This window comes from Malania oleifera, chromosome 7, assembly GCF_029873635.1.
Source record: "Malania oleifera isolate guangnan ecotype guangnan chromosome 7, ASM2987363v1, whole genome shotgun sequence".
In the NCBI taxonomy this organism is placed as follows: domain Eukaryota; kingdom Viridiplantae; phylum Streptophyta; class Magnoliopsida; order Santalales; family Ximeniaceae; genus Malania; species Malania oleifera.
The window spans coordinates 105,060,997-105,088,205 of record NC_080423.1 but is presented as its reverse complement, the minus strand read 5'-3'; the positions used below and the strand labels follow the sequence as shown (position 1 = coordinate 105,088,205).

Below are 27,209 nucleotides of genomic sequence, written 5' to 3'. Positions count from 1 at the left end.
GGGTTATAATATTCATTTTTGGAAAGAATTTTGGTTGGGGAATGTTGTTTTATCCACCTTTTTTCCGTATCTCTTTCATTTGAACTCAAGGAAAAATAGCAACACATCTTCTTTTGTTGTTGACTTGGGTTGCCATTTGCCTTTGTGGGATTTTCATTTTCAGAGGCCCCTTGATGAGAGGGAGATTGGGGAATTATCCTCCTTGTTAGTTTTTCTGAGTAATTGTCACATTTCTGTGGCCCATAATCATTCCTAGTCCTTCGATCCTATGGGGGTGCATTCTTGCAAAACCTTCAGTAAATTCTTGACTTGGTCAGATTCTTCTTTTCCTCTCCATAATACTACTTGAAATATCCCCCCAAAAAATCAAGGCTTTTATCTGGTTGGTTGTGCTTAATAGAATCAATACCAATAACTAGCTACTAAGTAGGGGACTGATGAAGGACTCTCTCCAAATGTTTGTGTGCTTGGTTATAACAGTTCAAAATCTGCATCCTATTTTTTTATGCAGTGTGATTTTGCCTGGAGGGTGTGGAGAAAGTTATTTGGTTTATTGGGTGAGAGTTGGGTTTGTCTAGAGACAGTGGAGGATTTTCTGGCAGTTTCTTTTGTAGGTTTTGAAAGGAGAAAGGACAGGGCAGCATTATGGAAATGCACTTTCTTTGCAGTGAAATGGGGTTATGGTTGGAATGTAATGTGCGTATTTTTCCAGGGAAGAATTTGACTTTTTTCTGGTTTGGTAGAAGATTCGTTACATGGCATAACTTTGGGTTGTTGGCTATGGGAACTTTAAAGGAGTGAGCTTTTGAATATTCAACGTGATTGGCAATATTTGTTGGCTTGATATTGTGCACTGGCAGTTTTTTGTTTGTTTTTCTTCCTTTCTTGTTCTATCTTTTGTATTTTCTATCTGGCTCATCCCAGATTCTATTAGGGAGATGTTGTATTCTCCTTGCTGTATATTCTTAATCTAGTAATGAATTTCTTCTTTTGCTATAACAAAAATCACAAAGAATGGAGCTCTAAGTTAGGGAGTCATGAGGAGTAGGCGTTTAGAAATGGATTAGTAAATGATGGGAAGGCTTTTTCACTATCAACAAACTTGAATATTGTCTTTTGGCACAACACCTGGTGTGGGTTCACCCCACTAAGTGCTCAATTCCCTAATATTTTCAGTTTGGCTTGTAATAAAGATGCATCAATGAGTATGCACATTAATCACTTTGACAATTGGACTAGTTTGGGACATTCCTTTTGATAGAAATAGAAATACCCAAGACTGGGAGCCTGAAGTCTTTGCTGAATTCTCTAGACTGCTATGCAGGAATGGTGTGCATTCGACAAAACCCAAATGAACCTACATGGAACGGTGGAAGCCAAGAAAAAATGGTTGTTTCACAATCAACTCCCTCTGTAAAAACCTAGACAATCCAGACAGATGCGGGGCAGTATTAGCTTCCCCAAGAAGGCTATCTGGAAGTCTTTAGCTCCACCTTTTCTGCGGCTCAGGAAGCGGTTTTGAGAAGAATCCTTACCATTGATTATTTATAAAAGAGGTGGGGAATTTATGGTGAATAGATGGTTTTTGTATGAAGAGGATGCAGAATTTGTGGAATTTGGCAACTAGTTTGGTCAGCTGAGACTCTGTATAAAGGGTTATGGGATTGGAATGTAACTCGAACAAATATTGACAGGAGAAAAGCCTTGACCTTGATCCCTCTCACCATTTTTTAGATTGTGCAGGGAGAGAGGAAACAAAAAGCCTTTGAAGGAACACCTATGTCTCTTACAACTCTTAAATATAGATTACTTATCTCACTTGCAGGTTGATAGGGTTGTATACATAGGATACTCACACAAAACTTAATTTTTTGGATACCCTGTCACATGAGTGATACCTTGAATTTTCTTTTTTTTCTCCTGTCTGTCAATCTTTTTTATTTGTAGGCAAGCATCCCCTTGGGTGTCTGTCCTTTATGAATTTTTCCTTTGCTGATTAGAAAAAAAGTAGTATGCTTCCAAAATGGCCAAAATTTAAATAAAAAATAAGAAACAATTTTAAAATAGAAGAAAAGAGGAGCATTGACATTCTTAAAGCATTATCGTTATATCAAATTCCACCAAGGATAAGCTAAAAGAAACAACAACATTATGTTGCCAAATGATGAGCACTGATACTACATGGATGGCCTGTATAGCACTTTCAAATCTAAGAATTGTAAATGATAATTCCTTAGGGAAGACTCACTCAGTAAGATATTCCAATGGTTAAAGTTATTTAATATTCATTTGTCATAAAAACCCATCACCCAAGTGAAAACTTTAACAAGTTAAGACTCAAGCCTCATCCAAACTTCAGTTAAATTATTATGAGACAGATTTTTTTTTTTTAAAAAAAAAATATCACTAACTGGTTAGAGAAGAATTTACAAAGGGTGGAGGATAAGAGGTCCTCCTAAAGCAAAGAAACAAAAAACGCAAATGAAATTACAATGATGCTCCCTTCCAGTCCCTCTGAAGATCTGACAATAATAATCCCTAAAAAAAAAAACCCTAAAGAATGAGCCCATAAGGATGCAAAGGAAACCACTCTATCCCAAGGGAGACAAGGTGTGGTTGCTTTGCCATTAAAATCCTGGCATTCTGTTATGTCCAATGAGTCCAAAGGAGCACAAATATAACACATATCCAAAGAGCCAACCCTCCCTTCGCTTGAAGCCTTTTAACACACTTTCAAGAGGGTTGATAAGCATCAGCTGTCTTGGTGAATACCACAGCCTCACCCAAGACTGAAAACAAAAGAGCCCAATGTCACTTAGACATATGACAGTGTAGGAACAAGTGATCTATAGTTTCATTTGACTCATAGCACATAAACATAGATCTAGATCTTTAGCTTTATAAGGCCTCCTTGTCTGCAACAAATCATAGGTATTAAGCAGATAAAGGACCAAGGTCTACATGAAAGACCTTATTTTAAAGGAAACCTTTGCCTTCTAGATAAAATTATTCAAAAGGAAAGGACAAGGATTCTGGGATTTCATAAGTTAAGAGTAAAAAATTTTAGTGGAAAAGAGCCCCCCCATCCAAATCCTTGAGTCATCTTTTGACTAGGGAATAGGAAAAAAAATTTTAAAAAATAAAATAAAATAAAGCTCCCTCCAAAACTAGCAACAAAATGGTCAAGTCAACAACCTCTCTCTTGTTGAGATTCCTAAAAAAGTGAAAATCCCCCTTCCAAAGAGTAGAAATCAATAACCGGGGAATTCTGCAACCTAGGCAGTCTAAAAAGACAGAAGACTAAAGACTCCAATGAAACCCTACCCACCCAACTAACCAAAAATGAATGTAATTTCCATTACCAACCTGGAAACGCTATTTGGGTCAAGAAATCATTATATGGTTTAAAGCAGTCACCGAAAGCATGGTTTGGTCGATTCAGTGTTGTTGTGCTTGAGCTTGGCTTCCCATGATGTGTAGTGGATCACTCTGTATTTTATTGTCAGACTCCATCTGGCAGGATTTTGCTTATTTTGTATGTGGATGATATTGTGATTACTGGGGATGATGATCAAGGCATCCAGGATCTACAAATTTTCCTAAAAACTAAATTTCAGACCAAGGATTTGGGACCATTGAAGTACTTCTTGGGTATAGAAATATCGAGATCTCGTAGGAATGGTCTTGTCATAGAGAAAGTACGTTCTTAATCTTTTAAATGAGACTGGACTATTGGGATCCAAACATATTGATACACCCATGGATCCCAATAGTGCCAAATATGGAATCCAGAACGATACTATAGAATTGTTGGAAAGTTGAATTATCTCACAGTCACTCAACCAGATATGTCTTTCACAACAAGTGTTACAAGTTAGTTTCTCGATTTTCCAAGAACAAGTCACTAAGATGCAGTAATTTGTACTTCAAGATATCTCAAAGGAGCACCAGTGAGAGGTCTCTTACATCAGAATTAGGGTCACACTCGTATTCAATGTATATAGATGCAAATTGGCTCGGGTTACAAGGTACTAAATCTTTGTTGGTGGTAATTTGGTTTCTTGGAAGAGTAAGAAACAAACTATGATGGTTAGATCAAGTGCTGAATCAGAGTTTAGGGCTATGGCTCACACTACATGTGAACTTTTTTGGTTAAAGAACATGTTGGAAGAACTGGATTTTCTGCATTCTCAGCCTATGAAGTTGATGTGTGATAATAGTGCTGCTATTCATATTGTCTCCAACTCGGTCTTCCTTGAGCAGACAAAGCTGCACATTGAAGTTGATTGCCACTTATTCAGGAGAAACTTGTACAAAAGCTCAATACAACCACTCATATGAAGTCTAATTTTTCAGTTTGCTGATTTATTCACTAAAACCTTAGGAGGTGCTCGTGTGAAATTCATTTACAAGCTAGGAGCATATGATATATATGTTCTAGATTGGGAGGAAGTATTAATGGTTATTTGGTCAATTGACATTATTAATGTGTTAGAGTTATGTACTTGACATATGTTATAAATAGAGGGGGAGGCCTATCATTGAGGTTAGGTCCTCCATTTTACCTAATTATTCAACACGTATATTAGAAAGTTCCACATTGGTAAGAGTAATGCAACCTCCTAATGATAAGTAACCAAAAAAAAATCTACTACCCACTAGTCCCACTCTCTCTACCACAAGGTTTGAAGGTCCCAAAACAAGGTATAGTTAGGATTTTCTCCAAGGTGAAGACCTAAATAAGTCAGTGCCACTCCAAAATAGGGCAGCCTACTAGATCAGCCAAGCCTTCCAACTTTGTCATTCCTAGATTGATATCTACTACCCACTTTTAGACATGTTAATTCATGCTACCCACTTTTAGACAGGTTAATCTTAAGGCCCAAAATATTCTCAAAGATTTTCAATAGAAATTTTAGGACATTATCCTCCAGAGTTACAAGGGTAGCATCGGCAAATTGGAGATGGGAAACTACAATCTCCTCCCTAACTATCTTGAGACCCTAGATGACATTAAGACCCCAGGCGTGCTGATCATTCTACTCAGCACATCCACAACTAAGCTTAGGAGAAATGAAGAGAGAGGATCCCCTTGCCACAAACCCTGTGAGGCCTAAAACTACTCCCTAGATTGGCCATTCACAATAACTGACATTGTCACCATCCAAAGGCACCCTTTCACCCACTTCATCCAAACCCCACAGAAACCCTTCATGGCCAACACTTGATCAAAGAAACTCCAACTAAGCATGTGTAGGCTTTTTCAAAATCTAGTTTGAGTAAGACTCCCTCTCTCCACTTCTCCTCACATCCTCCACCACCTCATTAGCCACGAGGGCAGCATCTAGAATCTATTTATCCTTAATAAAGGCAGATTATTCTAGATTGACAGTTCTCCCTAACACCTCCCGAAGCCTCTTAGATAAGACATTGGTGAGGATTTTTTAGAGACTGATAACCAGACTTGTTGGTCAAAAGTCTCTCACCCTCTTTGAAGACTCACTATTAGAGACAAAAGCAACAGAAGTGACATTCACATTCTTCTCCACCACCCCATTTCTATGAAACTTATGGAAGAAATCATCTAGATAATTTAGATCTTGCCAAATCACCTCCCAGTTATCCTGGAAGAAAGGCATGGTGAAACCATCAGGGCTTGGAGCCTCATCTCTATCCATCTCAAAACTGCCCCCCTGATCTCGTCAATGTCAAAAGGCCTTTCCAGCCAATTAGTTTGGGTTTCTTCGATGGGTCTCCAACTTCAATCATCAAGCTATTCATACACCCTTTGGGGTACAACCTCCTATAGGAATAATTTGGTAATGCAATCCCCTTATTTCACTCACTTCATCCAAGATTTTTTTTTTTTTTTTCGAACTTATACAGTCCCTAAAAGTGATAACCTTTTAAGTCATTACAAAGGTGACCCCTTCTAGCCCTATCCCTCTTCACTAGCCAAGCCAGACTCCTCCCACCAATCCAAACATTCAATCTCATTCAAAATCAGATTTTTTTTCTTTCAAATCACCAAAAACTTCCTTGTTACTGAGTTTCAATCTACTTCCCACATACTTCAACTTCCTCATAAATCTAAAACCCACCCACCCTTGAACATTGCTATCCTCCACCAAAATTTAATGCACTCCCTAAATGAAGATTGAATCAACCACATATTCTCAAATAGGAAGGGGGTAGGGCAAGACAGACTGATAGAATATTTTTATTTAATTTGATGCAACTTTTTTCTATGTCAATAAAAGCAGCAGTCTACACACTTTAAAGATTTGTAAGCATTTCCAAAGAAAGTGTCAAATTATTATGGGAGCAAAAAGTTGCAGTTGTAGTTTTTTCATTTAAGTAAAATCAAAAGGCTATGTGAAGAGAAAATGGTGTAGTGGGAATTTAAACCTAGCAAAACGCTCATCACTTATTAGAGCTAAGAAGCAGCTCTGCAGAAAGTTATAGCATCAAATGCGAATAGAAGGAAATTGTCTTAGCAAGAGCATGGTACGCTTCTTGTGTAAAACAGTAAGTTCCTTTGTTAGAAGAAAATCAACGGTAACCTTTTCTATGAAAAAAGAAAGACCAACTAAGGGAAGTTTAAGTGCTTCAGCACAAAGATTATCAATTAGACAATAACAAAACATTTTGTGAACATCCTCATGTCCGTTGGATATTTAATTGTTCCATTTTATATTTTTATCTAATATAACATTTGAATTTACAAATTAATTACAGTACAGACATTTGGGCTTGACACATAGGATGACAAAAGATTAAAACACTGTCACTTCAAGAATACCTCAACTAAAATTGATCCCATGCCAGAGTTATTAGGATATATCCCCTTACTTGATGGTGGTTTTATTAGCTTACAAAAGATTTTATAGGAGTTATAGTGAGGCCTTGATAATTAATAATCATGGGAAATCCCAAATGCCATAAAAAAATCCAAATAAACACCAGTAAAAATAGACTTAATGATTCAGCACATACATGAATAATGCATGCTATCTCTAGAGGGAAAAACAATGTAACCTGTTTTTCCTCTCGTGAAGAGCTTGTATCATCTTTCAACTCTCCTGGTCGTTTTGGTGCACCCTTGCTACCAGCTGCAGGCATCCTTACTTCCTACAATCAATGCACTGTTAGATCCTCACCCTTATGCCTACAAAATTAACAGTTTCAAACATGTGTACAATCAAAAGTCAAAATGAAGTGACATCCTCATTTACTTTCTGTAATTTTTTCCTTCGAAGAATCAATAATAAAAGAGTATAGGTCATGTATTAGCACATTCTATTAAGAATTAACCATTGTGACAAACAATACACATACAAGATCTAGTACACAAAACTCCCACATCAACCATAATGGAGTTTTGGGAGGACATGATACATGCAAGTATGCAACCTTACCTCCACAATTGGAGAGGCTGTTCCCATGACATGAACGCATGACCTTAGGTTTGAGTTCAAATATAACACCCTTACATTTGGTCAAGACTAGCACTCAAATCATTTCCACAAACCACAACAAAAGGGAGGCATCATAAAATGGCATTGAATAACAATCACGAGGGGCAGGGCCCTTCCCAAATGGTTCAATATAGATTATAGGAGCATTAATCCATGCCCTTCCATTTGATCAACCATGTGCTTAAAGTATTTGCTAATCAATATGCCACCTCCTTTCTACTACTAGAAGCACATAACCATATAAGAAATTACTAGTTTATCAAATATATATATATATATATATATATATATAAAACCTATTATTAATTTAGTATATAATAAAAGAGCAAATAAGTTTCTAAATGTTGAGAAAACAGTACAACCTTGAGCGTCCCCATGTTGTATAAAAAACAAGATCTCAACATAATGTATTGTCTGAAAGAAATCATAACCTAATTCCAAAGAGACATGCTTTTGTCAGCCTTCCTAAAGCTCAAACCATCATACATTCATTACATTTTCATTTTTAATTCGGTAAGCATCCTAGTCTGAACGTCAAAGCAATCCTTAAACGAATTGAAAGCATACTGAATGCATAAAACGAAGACGCATAAAAAGAAACAATAAGAAATAAGAAGTGTTTAGGGAGGAACAAAAAATTGAATATCCACAAGTATCAGCACAAGAAATCTCAGAATCTCGAAAAGGCTATATCAAATTCCCATTCTGACACAAACATCAAAAACCACACACCATTAAACCACAGTCATGGATGTCTACACTCTACAGACATAATGTCACATACCCAGTTGGCATTACACACGCATAGAAGTTCAACTCCACCCACAAAAAAAAAGAAGGAGAAGAAGAGGAAGAAGGAAGTTTAAAGCCTAAACCACCATATACCCACCGGCCAATGTACACATTCGTGAAAGCCCACCAAACCCACATGTAAACAAGGGTAAGAAATCGAAGAGAGCTAACCTGTATTGCGATGATGTCAGGGTCAATGCTGGCCACGAACTTGGTGAGCTCGGGCCAATTGTTCTTCACGCGGAGAAGAAAGCTGTTGGCGTTCCATGTCATGAACTTCGTAGGCTCCTTGTTCTTCTTCTCCGCTTCTGAAACCCCTCCGTTCTCGTCATTGTTTTCTGTAGGAGAAGAGAGTGTGGGTTTTTTGGAGGAGCCTTCCTTCTCCACTGGTTTGAAGAATCGTTTCATCCTCCTACTGTAATTCACAGTTCAGGGGCGGATTCTTCCGAGCTCAGATTGCAGCGAAATTTCTCAGAATATTTGTAGTTTTGAGGATGAAACTGTATTCGGGAGCACGGGTCGTAGCCTTTTAGGAACACTAAGAACCGCGCCTAGATAACTGAGAATTCTCTTTTATGGCGATTATTGTATATTTAGCGGCGAAATTCGGCGCCAGCAAAAAAACTTTCGTCAGTTTTAAATATATATATATATATATATATATATATATATATATATATATAAACATGTTGGGCGTATACCTTCACTTATGAAAAAAAAAAAAACATAAATATAATTTTTAAATATTTCTAATAGCCATCAATAAATAAATGTAGGGCTTGAAAAATAAAAGTAATAAAAAAAATCTATTTAAAAATTATAATTATCAACTGTAAATTTTTTTTTTTTTTTAAATTTCACTCTAGTGATATATCACATCAACTAAAGTTTTATTTTCTAACAAAAATGAGAATTAATTTAGTTGTAAAAAATATTTTTTTTAACATCTTAAGCTTTTAAAGAATTATTTAAATTTCATTTATTTTATAAAAATATATTACTCAAATTAAAATGTACAAAAATAAAGGATTTGTTTGGTTGCGTAAAATATTTTTAGTTTCATTGTTAGGTTTTTAAATAATTATGACAAAGATACCTAATTTTTCCTTTTTTTCAAAAATTATCTAAAAAATAATAAGAAGATTTTCTTTGCTTTTTTCGATACAAATTTTAAAAATTAAAGAATAAGATGACATTTTTATTGGCTATTTAAAGAATTAGAAAACAAAATTAAAATCAATTTTCATATTGAAATATTTTAATTTTTTTAAAATTTATACAAATATTTTAAAATTAGAAAATAAAGCCCCTTCTATACCTTTTAAAAATTCTTAAAATGAAAAATAAAATTTATTTTTTACAACCAAATGGGTCTTAGAAGCTTGACTAGAATGTTTGAGTTATGTACTTTCTTAAAAAAATTTAAAATTTTTCAAGAAAAAGATACAAAAATGTCATCAATTAAATTATATTCTTTGTCACAAAATAGACTACAAGTGTCGAAAAAATATTAAATTTTATTTTGCCTCTTTTGAAAATTTCCAACTAGATTTTTTACAAGTAAAAGCCTTTATCAATTAAAAAAAATAAAAGAAAATATCACATAGATTATTTTTTACAATGATGTTTAATTTTACAATTGAAAAATATTAATTACAATAATTTATTTTTCTTTTAGTTTAATAAATTATTAACTCATTAAGTTTGCTCTTAATTGAAGACCTTCATTTATCACAGGAAATGGGGGCAAATAAAATAAAATAAGATTTGAGTTTGCTCTTAATTTATTATTTTTTACCAAATAAAATAAAAATGTTAATATATATAATATAGCGGGGAAAAAACCAAATATAAAGTGATAAATCGTAATATATTAATTTTTGTGTTAGGCGTGTTTGTATGGCTCCGCGGGAGATAAACCCTTAAGAGACAGCCAGAGGTGGGCGCGCGCGCGAGAGAGAGAGAGAGAGAGATAGTGTGTCAAAGCTCACTTCAAATGGCGTCGGCGACTCTTATCTCTCCTCCATTTGCTGCATCATCGTCGTCATCATCTTATTCAACTTCCTTCCCGATCGCAAAGACACCCATTTTTACTTCCAGCCCTCACCACCACGAAACTGCCTTATCTTCTTCCCTATTCTGCCAAAGAATATGTATACTTGGTGCACGAACAAAGACGAGATCACCGATGATCGCCGGAAGACGTCGCTCCGGCGTCATTTGCTCGGCTTCTTCTGGTCTTCCGCCGGCTCTCCTCTTTGATTGCGACGGCGTTCTCGTCGATACGGAGAAGGACGGCCACCGGGTTTCCTTCAACGACACCTTCGCTCAAGTACTACGTCCTCTCTCTCTCTCTCTCTCTCTCTCTGTTTATATTCAGTCTAACCTATCTCGGTTCCTGAATTCTCTTTAAAAAAAACCCTTAATATTTGGAAAAATTACAGGAATATATAAAATATTTTAAAAAATTAGTGACTGAAAGGGCATTCAACTCTTTTAAATTTTATGAACTGGGGTTGAAGCTCCCTACCCCCAACCCCCGGGGGGGAGGGCATTGTAGTTTTTTGCCAAAGCTGGAAAATTTTGTTTTCAATTTGGTTGTCTCAACCGGATTTGATGATTACTTGGCTGGTTTTGTTTAAGTTTGCTCTTAGATTGAAGGATGTATTCTGATAACTAAATTGTTGTGCAGAGAGAATTGGGTGTTACCTGGGGTGTGGATTTGTATGGTGAGTTGCTTAAGATTGGAGGAGGAAAAGAAAGGTAATGCATCTTCTGCAAAATTCTGTAGGACCTTGTAAAGAACGGTTTTCTATTACGTTCTATTTTCAATTTTCTAAAGAATTATGACAATGCCATTCAATTTTGGACTTTGTTTGCTCCCGCTTTTTGTTTGCGCCCCCTGCCCGCCCCGCCCCCTCCCTGGGCGGCCCCTCCTTTTCTTCTCTTTTTTTTCCTCTCCGTCCCTCTTCTTCCCCCTGCCCTTGCCTTTCCCCCTGCCTTCCCCCTTCGGCCCCTGTCCCCTCCTTCCTTCTCAGGGAAAAACAATGGAGTAATGGAGGGGGGGGGGGGAGCGTTTGCTAGTGTCTTTCCTAACTGGTCCGGGCTAACGAAACATAAATGTGAAGTGCATAGATAGTTTATGTCTTTGCGTCTCCTCTTTGGCTTTATCTTTTTTCAAGTCCGTCACTGCTACAATGTTAAGAAACTGAAACATAAGCGAGTATCATTTTGTGACATAAGTAAGAAAGAAAGATATGAAAACTGTTTTCTTTCCCAAGTGATTTTTGCTTAAATAAATGATGATACCAGAGAGAACTCAGGGCTTTATTTTATTAGTTATATGCATTATTCAGCAAGTAGTTTGAACCAAAACGTATATAATGTTCTGAGGATGCCTCAAGTTGAATTAGTGAATTGGAGATATTAGAACCCTTTCCAGACTGACCTTCACTTTAACAACACGGGGATGGCCTGAAATGCTCCAAGTGATGAGAGTCAAAGACAATATTCTAGCCTCGAGAAACGGCTTCACCACGCAAAAGACAGAATTGTTTATGGCTCTTATTGAGAAAAAGTTGCTCCCTCTTCGGCCTGGTGTTGCAAAGTCAGTTACCATTTGATCATCCGCTCCACTTTTCCTTAATGATCATGCAGTGATTTTATGCTTTCCTTTTGGTTTTTGATACTTCTTTTTCATAGAACTTTGCATCCGCAGTTGTTACAAGCATACTAACAATCACATACACTGCATTTTGGGAGCATGGATTTTGGGTGTTAGATTTGAATTTGGGTGGATTTAGACAAAATATAATGCAATTTTGTTTTACAGTTTGTCCAAATCTACACAAATCTATATCTTAAGGCCTTTTTCCAAACATAGAAATATTGTATTTCAATCAAGTGGACTTCTTATGTGCATTATAAGTTTTCCCTTTCTACATCATCACTTGAATCTTTAGAAAATGAAAGTCCTCAAATATGAATGTCTTTTGTTCAGGTATCTCTATTCCTTCCTTAATCTCATTTTTCTAATTAGATCTTCTCCTCAACTCGAGCTAAGGCATATCATACATCCATCATGGTGTGGTTTGATTTCATTTTACGCATAAAAAATAGCTATAAAAATTAATTTTGTTGTTTACGTAGTCATCTCTACTTTTTTGTTTTGTAACACATTTTGCTCGTAAACACTGAACTTTCAATTCATTTGGAGATGAAATATGTGTGGAAAATTTTGTTGGTTGTATACGTGATCATATGAATGATTAAACATGATTTATTATGTTGTTTGTGTGGAATGCTGCAGTAATTGAATGCTTGTGGTACTCTTAAAATTTAATTATTTGAGAAACAAAACGATTTGCATTCAGAAACAAAATGATTCCATATGTTGGCATGGTGAACATTTCTAATGAAATTATGCAGGTTGATTGATCAGGCTTTGGCAAAAGGTGTAAAGGTTGCTGTGTGTAGCACATCTAATGAGAAGGCGGTATGCACAATCAGGTTCCACAAGTTTATTTTAATGTACCAGGAGTTTATGCTTTTGATTATTGTGCTCAGCAAATCAAATCTTAATCTGTGCACGACTTTGCTTGGCACGAGAAATAGTCTTGGTTAACATCAATATATAATGTTGAAGCAATAAGTCAAGACAGGTGCTCATTTGATCTTATCAAGCATTCTCTTTCATATCTTATATTCTTATTTGGCCATGTTGATCCTGGGTTGCAATTACAAAATGTTAAGGGGCATTTATTTGTGGTAAACTGTTTTTACTTTCCATGGAATTATCCAAAGAAATTTTTAAAATGCCACTTTATTTTTTAGTTCTCTAAAGTTTGTAAAAAAGCATCAAAACAGCTTAGAAGTGCTCTAAATTTTATGAACAAACATTGGAAAATGAGAAAATAGGGTGGGGTGTTTGCAATTTCTTAGGAAAACTATATGGGAAATGGAAACAGTTTCCACAAATGAAAAACCTCTTTATTTTTATTTGTGGAAACAACATTTTATTTTATAATTTAGTACCATTAGTTTATAGGGAATTATATGATATTCTGATGGTGTTTTTTAGTCCGCTCTCGCAATTGTTTCAATGCTTTATGGCCTGAACGGAGAAGAAGATCAGATTTTGCAGGTGATGTCGTCGCTCGTAAAAAGCCCGATCCGGTAAATTGTTCATCCCACTCAGAATCTGGACACCATATGGAAATTATATAACTTGATTTTGTTTCCACACATTTTTTGGAAGAACCACTGTTTCTTCAATGAGATCACATAAGTGCAAACCATATTCAGAAATTCTTATGCAGTTTCTATGCATCCAACCATACAAATCATTTAAAGGCAATCATTATCAAAATAGATTCAGTTCAATATCTCCTAGCAGGTCGGATTTTGAAATATGTGATGGTTCTTTGATTTGAGTTCCTCCATAATCAAAATCTTGTGCCTCCCTGGCAGGCCATTTATCTTCTAGCTGCCAGCACTCTGGGTGTTGAACCTTCAAGGTATTGCAGTATTGCTTGATAATCTCACCAGAATATATGTCGAAGTCGAACTATAGTCCAAGAACCAAAATAGGATTCCAGATAAGTAATATGCTTGTGCTGTGGATGAAGTTGAAAAATTGGTATCAACCTTTGCTACCTTGTCAATCCAATTAATAAGATCAATGGAACAAGTTCAGTTTGTCAATTAACCCCAGATATCTTTGTATGTTTAGTTTTCGTCCAGGGTTATCAAGCATTTCCTGTTTTTTGACATAACATTTGGTCATTGATAAAGTTGCGTGTCATAAGTAAAGGCAACCTTGTATTATCTAAATAACAAAAAGCAAAGTAACCTGGTACTTCATTTTTACAGTTGTGTTGTGGTAGAGGACAGTGCCATAGGCCTTGCTGCTGCCAAAGCTGCTGAAATGAAATGTATAGTCACAAAGAGTGGGTGAGTTATTTCTTCTACTCTGAAGTCTGAAAAATAATGTTTGTGCCATTATGCACATGGCATATCACAATTGACCCAACACATTCTAGACTTCCTGGATCTTATTATGGACCTATCTCGATGGTAACTAGCATAACTCAAGACTTTCTTTGCTCAAACCTGACAAAAGAAGAGAACTCTCCTAACTGAGGCCTTACCAAACCTATCTAATTGTTGGTGTTATGACAACATTTCTTTCCTTTCTTTTGGTGGGAAAGTAGCGAATAAACCAAAATGCTGCCAAAGGAAACCAGCATGCTGGACTTCAAAGCCCCACCCTCCGTACCCCCCACACACCCCCCAACGAAAACAAAAACATTACTGTTCTACGCACATTCCGCTTATGCAGCTACGTAGCACAAAGTAATATATTAGTGTGTGTGCTTCCTTTTCATGCTTTCTTGTGGGGCTTTACACCTAAAGCTTGTTTCTAGCACCAACTTCCCCTATTCTTTTTTAATCCTTTTCCCTTTTTAATCTCCAATGTTCCTTGACCATTAGGATTATGTTTTGCAACAATTATGTAAATATCTAAATTTGTGTTGACATTGCTCATCCTTGGTTGCAGGTATACAGCCGATGAGGACTTCTTAAATGCTGATGCAGTTTTTGACTGCATTGGGGATCCTCCAGAGGAACGGTTTGATTTGGCATTCTGTGGAAGCCTTCTTGAGAGGCAATATGTTAGCTAGATGTTAGGGTGTGACAATGTAATGGGGAAAAGGGAGAGTGAGATACTGCTATAATTGTATTCTTCAGGGATATAGAATGAATATATGAATATCTGTGTTATCGCTTGTAGTGTTGTTCGCTGGTAGATGAATATTACAAGTATATCTTTTCATTGTGTTCTGTTCCTTATTATGATGTCTCTGGTTGTTATAAGTCTTATTCGTGTATAAGAATATATGCTCCTAGGTAAATCCTAATTTTTCTTTTTTTTTCCTCCTTGAGTATTGAGACTCACCTGTTGCTCGTGCCTGCGCTTGAACGTGTGAGAGGTGGCTGACCTTGTCGAGGGAGCTCTCAACGAGGTGCCACACAGGCCATTACTTGGGTCCCATTTTGGGGTTCCGTGAACAGTTGGTATCAAGAGCACAATGTGTGCGAGCACCGTGCGTTGGATTATGAGAATAAGTCAGAAGAGTGAGAACGCATTTAGGCCTTAATACAAAACTTGTAACCCTAGGAGACAACGTTCGGTGACCTCTAGGGTTGGTGGCAACTTTGATAAAAGAGAAAGGCGTGTCAACAGAGCTTGAGTCCGCCGAAGAAACCCTCGAGAAATCTCTATGGGGTATCCAAGTTCGTATAGAGACTTGAGTAACTGAAAAATTCGTGATTCCAAGTTTGAAACACCATGGAAAACCCAAGATAACTTGATGCCTCCAAAAAGAGTATCGAGCAGGTTGGAACGCCTTTTTGAGAGCAGGCTACAACATATTTGAGGCAGCATTGCCATCTCTTCGTCCTAGACGGGAACCAATAGAGCTTAGGCCCTCCTTACGGAAGCACTGATAATCTTGATTTCCTTTCCTTGACGAAGATGTTAAAGTTTTGTCCATTACTGCTTTGAAGGAGATTTGAAGGAGAATGGGCAATGTGCCAAGTGCGGGTCAAGTCGGAGTGATTTAACAAGAATCTCCTGCTAAAGTGAATGCAGTGCACAGTTAGCCCGATGGCGCATTTGCACTCCAACTGAGATCTCGATGGAAGGTAAACCGGAACCTAAAGTTTTTGGGGGTACACAAGATGCAAAGGAGCTAGACAATTTCTTCTTTATGTGGAACACAACTACTTCACGTGCTCCTATGGATTTATGAATAAACCGGCAATATGGCAACTTATAACCTGGTTGTAATGCAAAATTGTGTTGAGACTAAATGGAATGATGTCAGTAACAATAATGTGTCATTAAAACAAATGGGAGGGTTGAGAACAGGCTGTTGAAGGCCCCAATTCTTCACAAAATGTGGTACTGCAAAGTAGCAAAGTAATGAATTGACAGACTGGCTCGAAGAGTTATGTAAGGAAATACCAAGCCTTGAGTTGGACATTGTGAGACATGACTGATCGATAAACGATCATTTTCTTCTGAGGTTTTTTTTTAAGACATTGCCAAGAAATGAAATACGTCTTCAAGGTGCTTGGTTATCTCTCTTTTGTCCCTCTCTTCTGTTGATAGTTGGATGAGTTTCATTATTCTGAAGACAAATTTCCCTACATCCGCCAATAATGATTCCCGTCCCAACAAAGTGTATAGTCCAACAAATTGTGGAAGGGATAGGTAGACAATAGTCTTGTAAAGATAAATAGCTCCCATGAATAGATTGGAGGGCTGGACGAGCGGGTGTTGGAGACGTCGACCGATCTCTTGTCTTTTTTTTTGTCATGGCTCCATCGAGTGGCGGAGTCCCGCCCCGATCGTTAAGCTTTGAATGCTATAAGGCCCCCATTCTAGGGGAAATCGAAACCTCGACCAGCAATTCCATAAGAACAACCGTATATGGTTGGCGCCTTGAGTTTTTTTGGGGCATTAGAGCGTCTAGTAATACACAACACTTCCTCAGGAGAAGGTACTAATTGTATTTGATCTCTTTTTGGAATGGAAAAATCAGGTCATGATGATACAGGGTCACCCATATTTCATTTGCTTATTCTGAATCTCAACGGTGAATTGCAAGTAGATAAAGATGTTTGCAATGATAAAAGTAGTGAATTCTCCACGCATTAACACGGTTGGTGGTACCTACGGGCATGCCAATGGGATCATTGTTTGGAACAGTTGATTTCACTTTGGCACCCCTTTGACAACCTTTGATGTGGTGTTGGGGATGAATTTTGTCTTAAAGTGACACGCTCAATGCCGATCCCAGCTTTGGAATTGTCCCTGTGATAATGGTAAGGCACCTTGTGCGGTCCCCTCTCCTACACAATTTCGATGAAAAAGTTGCTTTCCGCCCTCCAATTCAAAAAGGGAGTAAAAAGGGGAGAACTCTATCGTTCTTTCGTTGTTCTATCCAATATCTCAGAAGAATGCGAAGTAAGGGAAATATCCACTTGATTAAAGGAAATTTTAAAAGATTCAAGGAGGGATCCTTGACCACTTACCGAGGGTTTTAACCACCGTCGATGAAGATTGACCACGAAATTGAACTTTGTGCCGGAGTCAAGCGCCAGCACGTGGCCTCTTATCGCATGGCCGCCAGCTGAGTTAGCTGAACTTAGAAGCAACTGAATGATCCTTATTGCAGCAAGGTTCATCATCCGCTTCAAAGCACTTTTTGGGGCCCAGTGTTATTTTTCACAGAAAAACCGAGATGGTAGTTTGCGCTTATGTATAGATTATCGGGCTCTTAATAAGGTGACGTGCCGCAACAAGTATCCTATTTCCACTAATTGCTGATCTTTTTTACGCAGTTAGTACACCTAGATATTTCATTCACACAGAAACTGGACTTGAGTCGGGATTGCATCAAGGCGCATTGTTGAGGGAGAATGAACCGAAGACCCACTTTGCAACGCGTATGGAACATTTAAATTCCTTGTCATTGGCCTTTGCTAACATGCACCCTCTACCTTTTGTTCTCTAATGAAATCAGTTTTTTCGGTCCTACGTGATCTTTTGTTGTTGTTTACGCTTGATGACATGCTGGTTTTATCAACGCTCCTTAGAAGAACATAAAATCTCTTCGAAAGTTTTTCAAAACTCAAAGAAGTTCAGTTATAGTAAAGGGTAGAAGTGTGCTTTCGCTCAGAAGCTTATTAAATCTTGGGGCATATCTTGAGGAGGGCTAGATTCGATGGTCTTAAAGTAAAACTATCAGGAGGTGGCGAGCACCTACATCCGTAGAAAACTGCGATCTTCGTGGTCTAGCAACTACTAACCCCGACTATTTTTATGAGGGGTACTCTGAGAAGAGTTGTATTGTTACGAATTTACTGTAGGAAGGGGTACCGTGGGGGTGGTCACAATAGTGTCAATCACATTTTTTGAATTAAGAACAGAATTGAGGAGAATCCTGTGCAATCTTTCCTGATGTGACAAACCGTTTGAAGTGCAAGTAGATGCTTCCGACTTTGCATTAGGGAGGTTCTCTGCAGGCAGGGCATCCAGTTATTTTTAAAATAGAAAAGTCGTGACGAACGGAACTATACAGCACGGAATAGGAGCTTCTCGTAGTGGTACGATGTCTTCGGGGTGGAGGACACTATCTTTTGGGGTCCAAATTGTGGTAAAACCGATATTGTACATTACTCATTTTTTTGTCCAAACCTATACTAACTTCAAACAAGCCCGTGGGCAGGAGAGCCTGCTAAATTTTATTTTTGCTTTTGAATATAAAGTTGGGGAAGATGAATAAGTGGCCGAACGCTTTAAGGTAGAAAAACTGAATTGCAGCATTGAAAATCATCAGTCAGTCTATCAACTAGTAGGTTGGCGCTACCTTTGAAGATCTTATCAAGCACATTAAGTACAGACCCGCGGCGCCTTCACTAAGCAAACTAATAGACTAAGGAATACACGACAATTATGGTAAAGATGGACCGTGATAATGAACCTAGGGCAGGAGAGTCTATGTGCCTAGAGCTGAACGTGAGGGAAACCCTTACTGGAAGAGTGTCATGTACGTGTGGTCTGGTCTCCTGGATGGCGAAGAACCATGCTTGAATTACCAGTGGTACTATTGGCCGAATATGGCAAGATGTTTAATGAGTTTTTATACTAAAACATGCTTGTCTGTCAACAAGACAGGTAGAAAGAAGAAGACCTCAGGTTATTGGAGCCATGGCTAGTTCCTGCTGGCCCATAGAGAGAGTGTCTCTTTGGATTTCATTTCCTCGTCGCCAAAGTAGAGTAGTTTGACACAATTCTTTTTGTTAATTGACCGATTCTCAAAGTATGCAACTTTTGTGTACCATTCTCGAGCCGTTTTCAGCAGAGATACGGTTCAGTTATTCTTCAAGCATGTGGTGAAATATTAGTGTTCCAGAAGCTAATTATTGATAAGGGTTAGATTCACGGGGGATTTGGGGGACTCTTCGCTTTCTGGTCAACCTCAGTCTTCCACGAGCGGAATCCCCCACACTAGATGGTCAAACCTGAAAAACGTTTAATGGATTCTAGAAGAGTACTTGCACATTTTGTCCTCCAAGCAGAAGAATTGGTTACCTTTACGTACCCGGCAAGATTCTGTTTTAAACTCTTGAATCTTCTCAACTAATAAGCCTTTTAGATTGTGACAGTCACACCGACTCTCCTTTCCACACCATCTGGATGGTCCATACAAGGAAATTGGCCCAAAGCCTACCAATTCACAAAATTGGTTGCAAAACATCGAAATCCACCCAGCTCAGTTAGAAAAAGCACAAAGCGTCTGAAGAAAGGGCTACAAGGACGAGACCACAACAATTTGAGCTGGAGATCTGGTTCTTGAAAAGTGCTCTGCCGGAGACATTTCGCTTTCTTCGTGGTAAGGATAAAAGGCTATTACGATCGTTACAAGGTCCAATCAGAGTAATCGAAAAGGTGGGACTGCATCTTATAGGCCTTGACAACCCGAGTGGATGAAAGCACATACCTCATTCCGTCCGTGTTTCATGTAAGCAAATTTAAAGCCATTCCACACGATGACGCAGATACTCAAAAAAACCGACAAATTAAGGGATCAAACAATTTCTTAAGGCGAATCCTATCTCACGGGTCCGGGAGATTCATTCAGACAGATCTTCATCTAGATGGTCTTCACACAAATTTCTAGTTCAGTGGTTAGGACTGAGGGAAGAAAAGAATGGTTTGGGAAAAATCGCCAACCTTCATCTCATGGTCATAACGAATATTGAAGATTTCCAAATTCGTAGTCAACGACATCTACAATCGACCATCCATAGAGTGAGAAAGGCCGCACAACAACCATCGACGAGGACGTCCTATATGGTGGGGAGGATGGGTTAGTGAAAGGGGATAGAAAGGGATAAAGAGTGGAAAGCACGGGGACCTGGTAATTGAGGGTGACACGTTAATACCAGGAATAAAGGGGGGAGGAACACACTAAGAACTGGGCATACGAGGAAAAGCGGGCAGAGTGAACGGAGAGCAGAGGGTGGCGGACGGACGCGAAGACGTGAAAAGGCGCAGGAGTAAAGTATTGAGGGTAGCGAATAATTTTTACCAGTTAATGGTGGAAAAGGGTTCTTATATACTTCTATAATTGTATTCTTCAGGGATTTAGAATTGAATATATGAATATCTGTGTTCTCGCTTGTCTGGTTGATTCTTCTTGTAATGAATAATACAATTAGTTTCTTTTCATTGTGGTGTTCTGTTGCCTTGGATTATGATGTCTCTGATTGTTATAGTCTTATTCGGTGTATAAGAATATATTGCCCCTGTGAAATCCTATTGTTCCTTGTTTTCCTTGAGTATTGAGACTCACCTGGTGCTCGTGCCTGCAGGCTTGAACGTGTGAGAGTTGGCTGACTTGTCGAGGGAGAGCTCTCAACGAGTGCCACACGGCCCTTACTTGAGTCCCATTTTGGGGGTCCGTGACACTAGGCCTAATAACCCCCCATGTTTTGATCTTCCATTCTCATCTCTTTACCTGTTTTGTTTAATTCATTTTGATGAGATTTAAAATTTTTATTCAAGTTTTTGTGCTCAGAAATTACTGTCACGGTGTAAGGAAATCTATAGCTGCAAATTGTTCAGATACCCAATATCAAAACCTCCAGATGCGAAATTTTTATAAGCTTAAAAAAGACCCAAAATTCAGCCCACAACATCATGATTAAAATCATCCTAGGGGGTTCCCTTGAATCAATCTATGGTCCTCCTTAAAAACAAATTGAGTTTTCAGTGATTGGTCTGAATCTAAGGCCTTGTGTGAACTTGCCAACAAATTGTCCGCTGTGTATCACTTAGAAACATCCGAGCAGATAGGATCACCAGTTAGTTGAGTTATTATCATCACAGAAAAGAATGCTGGTGTGCTCAGTTCCAATACCGAAAAAACAAAGGGGAAAACGACTTAAGGGGTCACATGAAGAATGCTCCCATGATATGAGTTCGTAGAATCTCAAGATCATTTTGTTATGTTCATCCTTTGACCTTCACCTTAAAACCCTTTTTCTGGAAAAGGGAAAAAAATTGATTTACAAGATAGCCATTAGCCATACTGCATTTACATAGAAAATGAGCATGATTTTGGCCCTCAATGATGACTCTTCTAACTACAAAATCATGCCTATACTTTCACCACGGCAATTGTAATGATTTTAGGCCTAACTCTGGGAAAATGTTGTCCATTTTGACCCATTAATATCATGGATTGTCCTATAAAAGGTGTCTCACATGGTTAGAGATCAAATCATCTTATAAGTTTAAATTTTTCCTTGTATACATTCAATGTGGGATTGTATTGTAACAGGCTTGAGCTTAACTTCCGTGAGGCATTGTTTGCTTTAGCCCATTAGCCTGACAAATTTGTCTTATAAAAAGTTTCTCACAAAGTCAAATCCAAATTATCCTTAATTCAAGATTTCTCTAGTACACATCCAATGTGGGACTCTAATAGCAATGATCCCGGGTTTGCATCTCTCTCTCTTTAGCAAAAATTTCATTTAAAACTATAGTATCTTGAAAAGTTCATGTGCTTCCTATACAACATTTTTAGGCTAGAGAAACAGCAACCATCTGTGGAACCTGATGGACTTGAGCACCGAAGCAACAATACACTAGCAATGGGAGAGAGGATTAACTTCCACTAAAAGAGAGAAAAGTTTAATTGGTGAAGAAACAGACCTATTTTATTAGAAAAAGAAAACATCAACCATGAAAAGGGATAGTTTAGATTGAAGATGGGAGACAAAAAAAATATGGTATTAGAACAAGGAAGAAGACTTACCCTCGGCGGCAAAAATTGCTGATGGCAGCCCCAGTACGGCCCAAGAAAGGGCCGAAGAGGGCATATGGAGATGGAGAGGAAGAGAGGAATTCAAGTTTTGGCATGAAGCAGGTTAAAAGGACAGCTTGCTCATTTTATATTTTATATGACAAAGGCATATTCAATTTTGCTAAAAAAATTTATTTTTAAAAAAAATTTACAGGACGAATGCTGCTGCTGCTCTTCTTTTTTTTTTTTTTGGCTTCCTTGTAAACAAAGATGTACAGTTTTACAACCCATTCCAGGGTAGAGAAACCGACAAACCATCATTTAAGTATAATTTATGCTTGGAGCAGAGAAGAATGAGTACCCAAACATGCTCTTGACATGGCCGAAGCTTTAATGAAGTTGGACTTGGCAGCATCCAGCAATGGGTCTGCCTGGAGGGCTTTGTTGAAGCAGAACTTGGCTTCCTCCCACTGACCTTCAGCAATAAATACAAGGCCAAGATTATTATAGGCAGGAGCATAGCCAGGATGGAGTACAAGAGACTTTGTGAACATGGCTTTTGCATGTTCATATTGCTTTTGCTGCCGGCAGAGAACTCCAAGATTCGAAAATATTGCATGGGCCTGTTGAGGCATCGCCAATGACAAGGCCCGCTTGAATACTTCTTGGGCTTGTGAGAGTTCCTCTGATAGCTGCAATGATATACCTGGATATGAAGTGTGTTGTAATCTCAATCCCCGGTCATGGTAAGCACACCATTTGAAACTTAGGAAGTTGGAGAAAAAAATAGAGAGAAGTGGTTGATATTGAGTATACCAAGATTAGACCAAGCATAACTGCAGTCCTTGGAACGAACAATGGCAGCCTTCAAGTACTTCTGTGCCATCTTGAATTGTTGGGTACAGAGACTGTGAAGACCGAGCTGATGCCACTGCACAGTGTCTTCTGGGTCCTCTGATATTGCCTTACTTAAACAAAGAGATATAATTAGAGTGCAGATGTTCTGTTGAAGAAAACTGATTCATACATCCTTCAGGCCTGCTTTTACATGATACAATTTTACCAAGCAGTTGAGAGGAGGAGGGGGGGTGTGGTTGGTTACATAAATGAACCCTGGTACTCCTAGCCTTCAGTTGGATGAAGATGTATGCAAAAGAAAATAAGATTTTAAATTTTTTTAAAAAAATATTATATATAACCGGGAGGAGAGGATTGAATGGCTGTCAGCAGCATAAACAACTTTTTAAGGTAAACGCACAGATACACAACCTCAGCCCCAGCAGGAGTTGACCCTTGGCCTTTCCAGTGGAGGGTGGGGGACAGGAGATGAGTCACAAGGCACAAGCCCATGCTCCAAACAACATAACAATATTATTCAATCAGATATATTTATCTTCCTAATTAGCAAGGATGGCAGCAATATTTACCTTCCTTTATATTTTCAAAATATAAGGAACCTTCATGAGTGTGGCAATGAAATAAGATGTACAATGCTACAATGATCTACATCAGGATGTACAAAATCTTGACACAATACACAGAATAATAGAAACTGTTGAATGATAATAATTACCATCCAGTATCTAAAGAATGTGCACCACAGGGCTTTTATAAATGACTCCCAGTGTTATTCTGCTTAGATAATCATGCATCATGTCTTGGCATTAAAAAATATTAAAGCAGAACGTCTGCCAAAACGAAGAAGAGGACCAATATATTCAGCACCAACTGATACCTTCATCAATGTGGACTTGGTGGTGGCCCCAAAGAGAAGCCAGGGTATTTAAATATGGGAAATACAAGTGCAAACTAATATCATGTGAAAGTAGCAGCAGCTTCAGAATACAGAAGGAAAACCAGAGGAAAAAAAAAACCTGCTTTAAACTGTGCAGAGCATGGTCTTCCATCTCCATCAACTCATCTGGTTCAGTTTTATATGCCGCCGCTATCTCATGTTTAGCCTTGTGGACCATGGCAAACCCAGCCCATGCTGTAGGAAGTTCAATCAGAGCAGAATCTCCTTCCCTAAGTATTGAAGCCATCTCATTACTGGCCCAAGAAAGCTGTTCGCCAGAATCTTGCAGCCTTTCTGCATCCTTAATTCGGTGGACTGCAACAGCATACCGTGCAGACATACAATTGGGCTCCAGCTTTGCTGCCTGGTAACATGCAACCAGTAATTGCTCAAGCCAATAAAAATCCTAGAGCACAATATCAACCATGAACTTAATGTACTTTAGATTGAGCCCTATCTATGCGGTTTCGCATTGGATGTGTGCTAAGGAGATCTTGGGCTTATAAGGATGGTTCAGCCCCAACTATGTGAGATGCCTTTTATAGAACAAAACTGTGAGACAAGTGGGCCAAAACTGACAATACCTCACTGGAATTAGGCCAACACCATAACACCATGCATAGATAGATACATGCACAACTAAATATAATCATGCACATAAATATGTGAACTTGAAGTAGCAGATCTGATGCCTTTTGACTATAAGCTTGTTAATTCTTCCATCAAATAAAATATTAAAGAACCATTAAAAGTTACACTAAATTATTTTGCCTGAACTTTTTGATAATTTAATGTCAAACAAAGGGGGAAAATCATTGCCACTAAAATGAATAAAGAAACAAACGAATGACATGAAAATGGGAAGATATAAATGAATGTAACATTGAACACCTTCTCCAAGCACTTTCCAGAACTTCTATGATCGCCGGTCAGATAATACGCATTAGCAAGATTTGCCCACATATGTGCTGCTTTAGGTTCCATTTTTATTGCTGCAAACAGACACTCCTTTGCAACATTGGCAGCTATAACATGATCTACAGAAGCTCCTTCATCAGCATTTGCCCCAGCACCTTAGATTAAGGAAACTAACATAAGGGTTTCCGTAAATAGAAAATGATATTAAGAAGAAGCAAAATCCACAAGAAATGAAATAACTCCCTCCCATTTAACAAGCCAAGCTGAAAAATAACATGTCTTCAAGGTTAGATCATGAAGAAGTCAAAACCCATCAAGATCTTACCTGCAACAATCGAGCCACATTTACACAAAAGAAGGGCAGCATAATTAATGAGAGCAGCAGGATGGTTTTGATCTCTCAAGATCAAATCTTGGAAACATCTTTCTGAGAGCCCCAAATTCCCACTGAAAACAGAATAATTGCTGATGATTTTAAATATAGGTAAAAATAGGGAAACCAAGAGAAACTTCTAGTCTAAAGAAACAGTTGTTTGCACAAACTCTTGAAAGCATGCAGCAGGAAGGATAAACTTATGAATGCAGATAGGTATTAACATATTCATGCCCAAGTACTTCCCAGATCATAAAGAAAAAGAAAGCAATGAAATTGCAGGAGGGGGTCTCATAACTCGTGACTTCTATAAGAAAAAGGAAGGTAACTAAAACCAAGTGCTAAAAAGACATCCTTGACAAATAAGAAATCCATAATCTCATACTTTCAACATATCTTGTACTCTTATCACGGTCATAGTATATATTTTTAGTTACAACAGGCAATATATGACTTCACTACTATTAGACATGTAAAATGGGAGGGTATGGGTAACGGTGGGTCAAGTCATTAGTGAATTTAGTGGCAAATTTACCCATCTATGACCCATTTATATAAAATGATTTGACCCATTCATGATCCTACTGATTTACACATGGGTCAACCCATTTACCCTTTTAATTTTAAAACAAGTGAAGCCAATTGTTGGATATTGGAGGTGAAACTTATAGCTTTAGACATTATTGTCACCACATCTTCCTGCCATCCTTGAGGATTATCTTGTTGCTTAATTAAAAATGTCCAAATTATAGTAGTAATTATGCAATTTCGTAGCGTCGGTAGTCATTTTTTAACCAAACAAATAATAAATCAGCTAAACAATTTGAAAATCAAACTAAAACAAAGGAAGAAATAAAAATTGCACAGAGCGGTTGATTGGCCACTAAAAGGCGGATGACTGGCCCTCTATAGGGTGGTCAATCAGTTCAGTTAAAATTTAACTTTTGATTTTTTTTGCTTCTGATTGGCTAATTGTTTTGGGTGGACCATGTGTTCTAGCTGTTGCCACGAGTCAAGCAACGAGTCAGGGAATTGATAGTTTTCAGTTGGTGGTTTTGGAAGTTGGAATTTTGAATTTTAACATAAAAATTTCCAACTTCCTTTCCCTCCCTTTTGCATGGTCTATAAATAGACCATACAAGGGGCAATTTCTTGCATGCCATAGCAAGGGAAAAGAGAGGCTTTGTTGAAGAAAAAACAGTGTTCTTCCATCTTTAGAGAAGAAACCAGAACTTTGGTTTTTGGAGAGAAAACACTTATTCTCTCATTGCTTTGTTTCTCATCTCATCTTTCCATTCTTTGTGAAAGTGTTTTTCCCACTATACCTACAAGAAATTTCGTGTTTAGGTCAATCCTCTTACCATTTTCTTTCAAGTCCCAAGTTCACATTTCATTATGCATGCAAAAATGTGTATGTTGAAGTTTTTCATGTAGCTCAATGTTCTGAGTTCAAATTCATGAAAAAGTAATGTGTTCTCACCGTTTTGGTGAAGAAAAGCATCCATGTTTTACAATCAAATTGATTTCCACGACTCTTTTCAAGAAAATACAATTTGTCTAAATGAGTTTGCAAAACTTTTCTATACTGTTTCTCACGCATGCATGCTGATTTCCAATGTTAACACGTCAACTAGGTCTAGTGTAGGGTTAATGCATTGATTTCTTAAAAACATGCACAAAATTTGTGAATTTATGAAATGTGCATACAAGCGGTCAATCGCGCCTTTAGGGCTGGTCAACCATCTGCAGACCGACCGGTTGACCAACCCTTAAGGTACGGTTGACATCCTAGTCCAGTGGTCATTTTTGGTCCTTTTCTAGACTTTTCCTTGGTCTCTTGAGATACCTTAGCGTTTATACACACACTAGAGTATTTGGTTGAGTCTGTTGGTTGTCTGAATGATATTAGTTTATGGTTTTCTCCTTAAAAAACTAAAAAAGTCATTTTTCTTCAAGAACTTCTTTAAAAA

At 37.9% G+C, this 27,209-nt stretch overlaps 3 protein-coding genes across 5 annotated transcripts in view; 1 reads left to right on the top strand and 2 right to left on the bottom strand.

Annotated features, from left to right (window-relative positions):
• LOC131159488 (DNA-(apurinic or apyrimidinic site) endonuclease) overlaps positions 1–8,894 on the bottom strand; it is a 32,835-nt gene extending 23,941 nt beyond the window's left edge. The window contains exons 1-2 of the mRNA XM_058114440.1: positions 8,442–8,894; positions 7,039–7,131 (exon numbers count right to left, since the gene is read on the bottom strand). Of these exons, the coding sequence (XP_057970423.1) occupies positions 7,039–7,131; positions 8,442–8,678 (330 nt within the window). The 5' untranslated portion in view covers positions 8,679–8,894. The remainder of the gene's footprint in view (positions 1–7,038; positions 7,132–8,441) is intronic.
• A 1,258-nt stretch (positions 8,895–10,152) lies between these two features.
• LOC131159491 (CBBY-like protein) lies at positions 10,153–15,105 on the top strand. 2 transcript variants are annotated; one of them, XM_058114447.1, is made up of 8 exons: positions 10,153–10,602; positions 10,963–11,033; positions 11,713–11,877; positions 12,699–12,769; positions 13,351–13,445; positions 13,740–13,786; positions 14,142–14,222; positions 14,830–15,105. In XM_058114447.1, exons 1-8 carry the CDS (start codon positions 10,267–10,269, stop codon positions 14,951–14,953), a joined length of 990 nt encoding a protein of 329 aa, XP_057970430.1. In that variant the 5' UTR covers positions 10,153–10,266; the 3' UTR covers positions 14,954–15,105. The 2 variants fall into 2 exon arrangements, with proteins under 2 accessions (XP_057970430.1, XP_057970429.1); XM_058114446.1 differs by lacking the exons at positions 13,740–13,786; positions 14,142–14,222 and having other exon boundaries at positions 12,699–12,765.
• Positions 13,474–27,209, bottom strand: part of LOC131159475 (probable UDP-N-acetylglucosamine--peptide N-acetylglucosaminyltransferase SPINDLY) — a 33,072-nt gene continuing 19,336 nt past the window's right edge. For both annotated transcript variants that reach the window (XM_058114413.1, XM_058114414.1), the window contains 6 exons: positions 25,192–25,313; positions 24,840–25,021; positions 24,028–24,312; positions 22,970–23,117; positions 22,515–22,859; positions 13,474–13,885 (listed from right to left, as the gene is read on the bottom strand). In XM_058114413.1, coding sequence (XP_057970396.1) covers positions 13,782–13,885; positions 22,515–22,859; positions 22,970–23,117; positions 24,028–24,312; positions 24,840–25,021; positions 25,192–25,313 — 1,186 coding nt within the window. In that variant the 3' untranslated portion in view covers positions 13,474–13,781. The remainder of the gene's footprint in view (positions 13,886–22,514; positions 22,860–22,969; positions 23,118–24,027; positions 24,313–24,839; positions 25,022–25,191; positions 25,314–27,209) is intronic.

What these genes read in the sequence shown, in the direction of transcription:
- LOC131159491 (XM_058114447.1), top strand. Translation starts at nt 10,267, where the DNA reads ATGGCGTCGGCGACTCTTATCTCTCCTCCATTTGCTGCATCATCGTCG. An exon ending in ATCTAATGAGAAGGCGGTAT is followed by an intron (nt 12,770 to 13,350) that starts GCACAATCAGGT and finishes GGTGTTTTTTAG; the next exon opens with TCCGCTCTCGCAATTGTTTC. An exon ending in CTCGTAAAAAGCCCGATCCG is followed by an intron (nt 13,446 to 13,739) that starts GTAAATTGTTCA and finishes CCTCCCTGGCAG; the next exon opens with GCCATTTATCTTCTAGCTGC.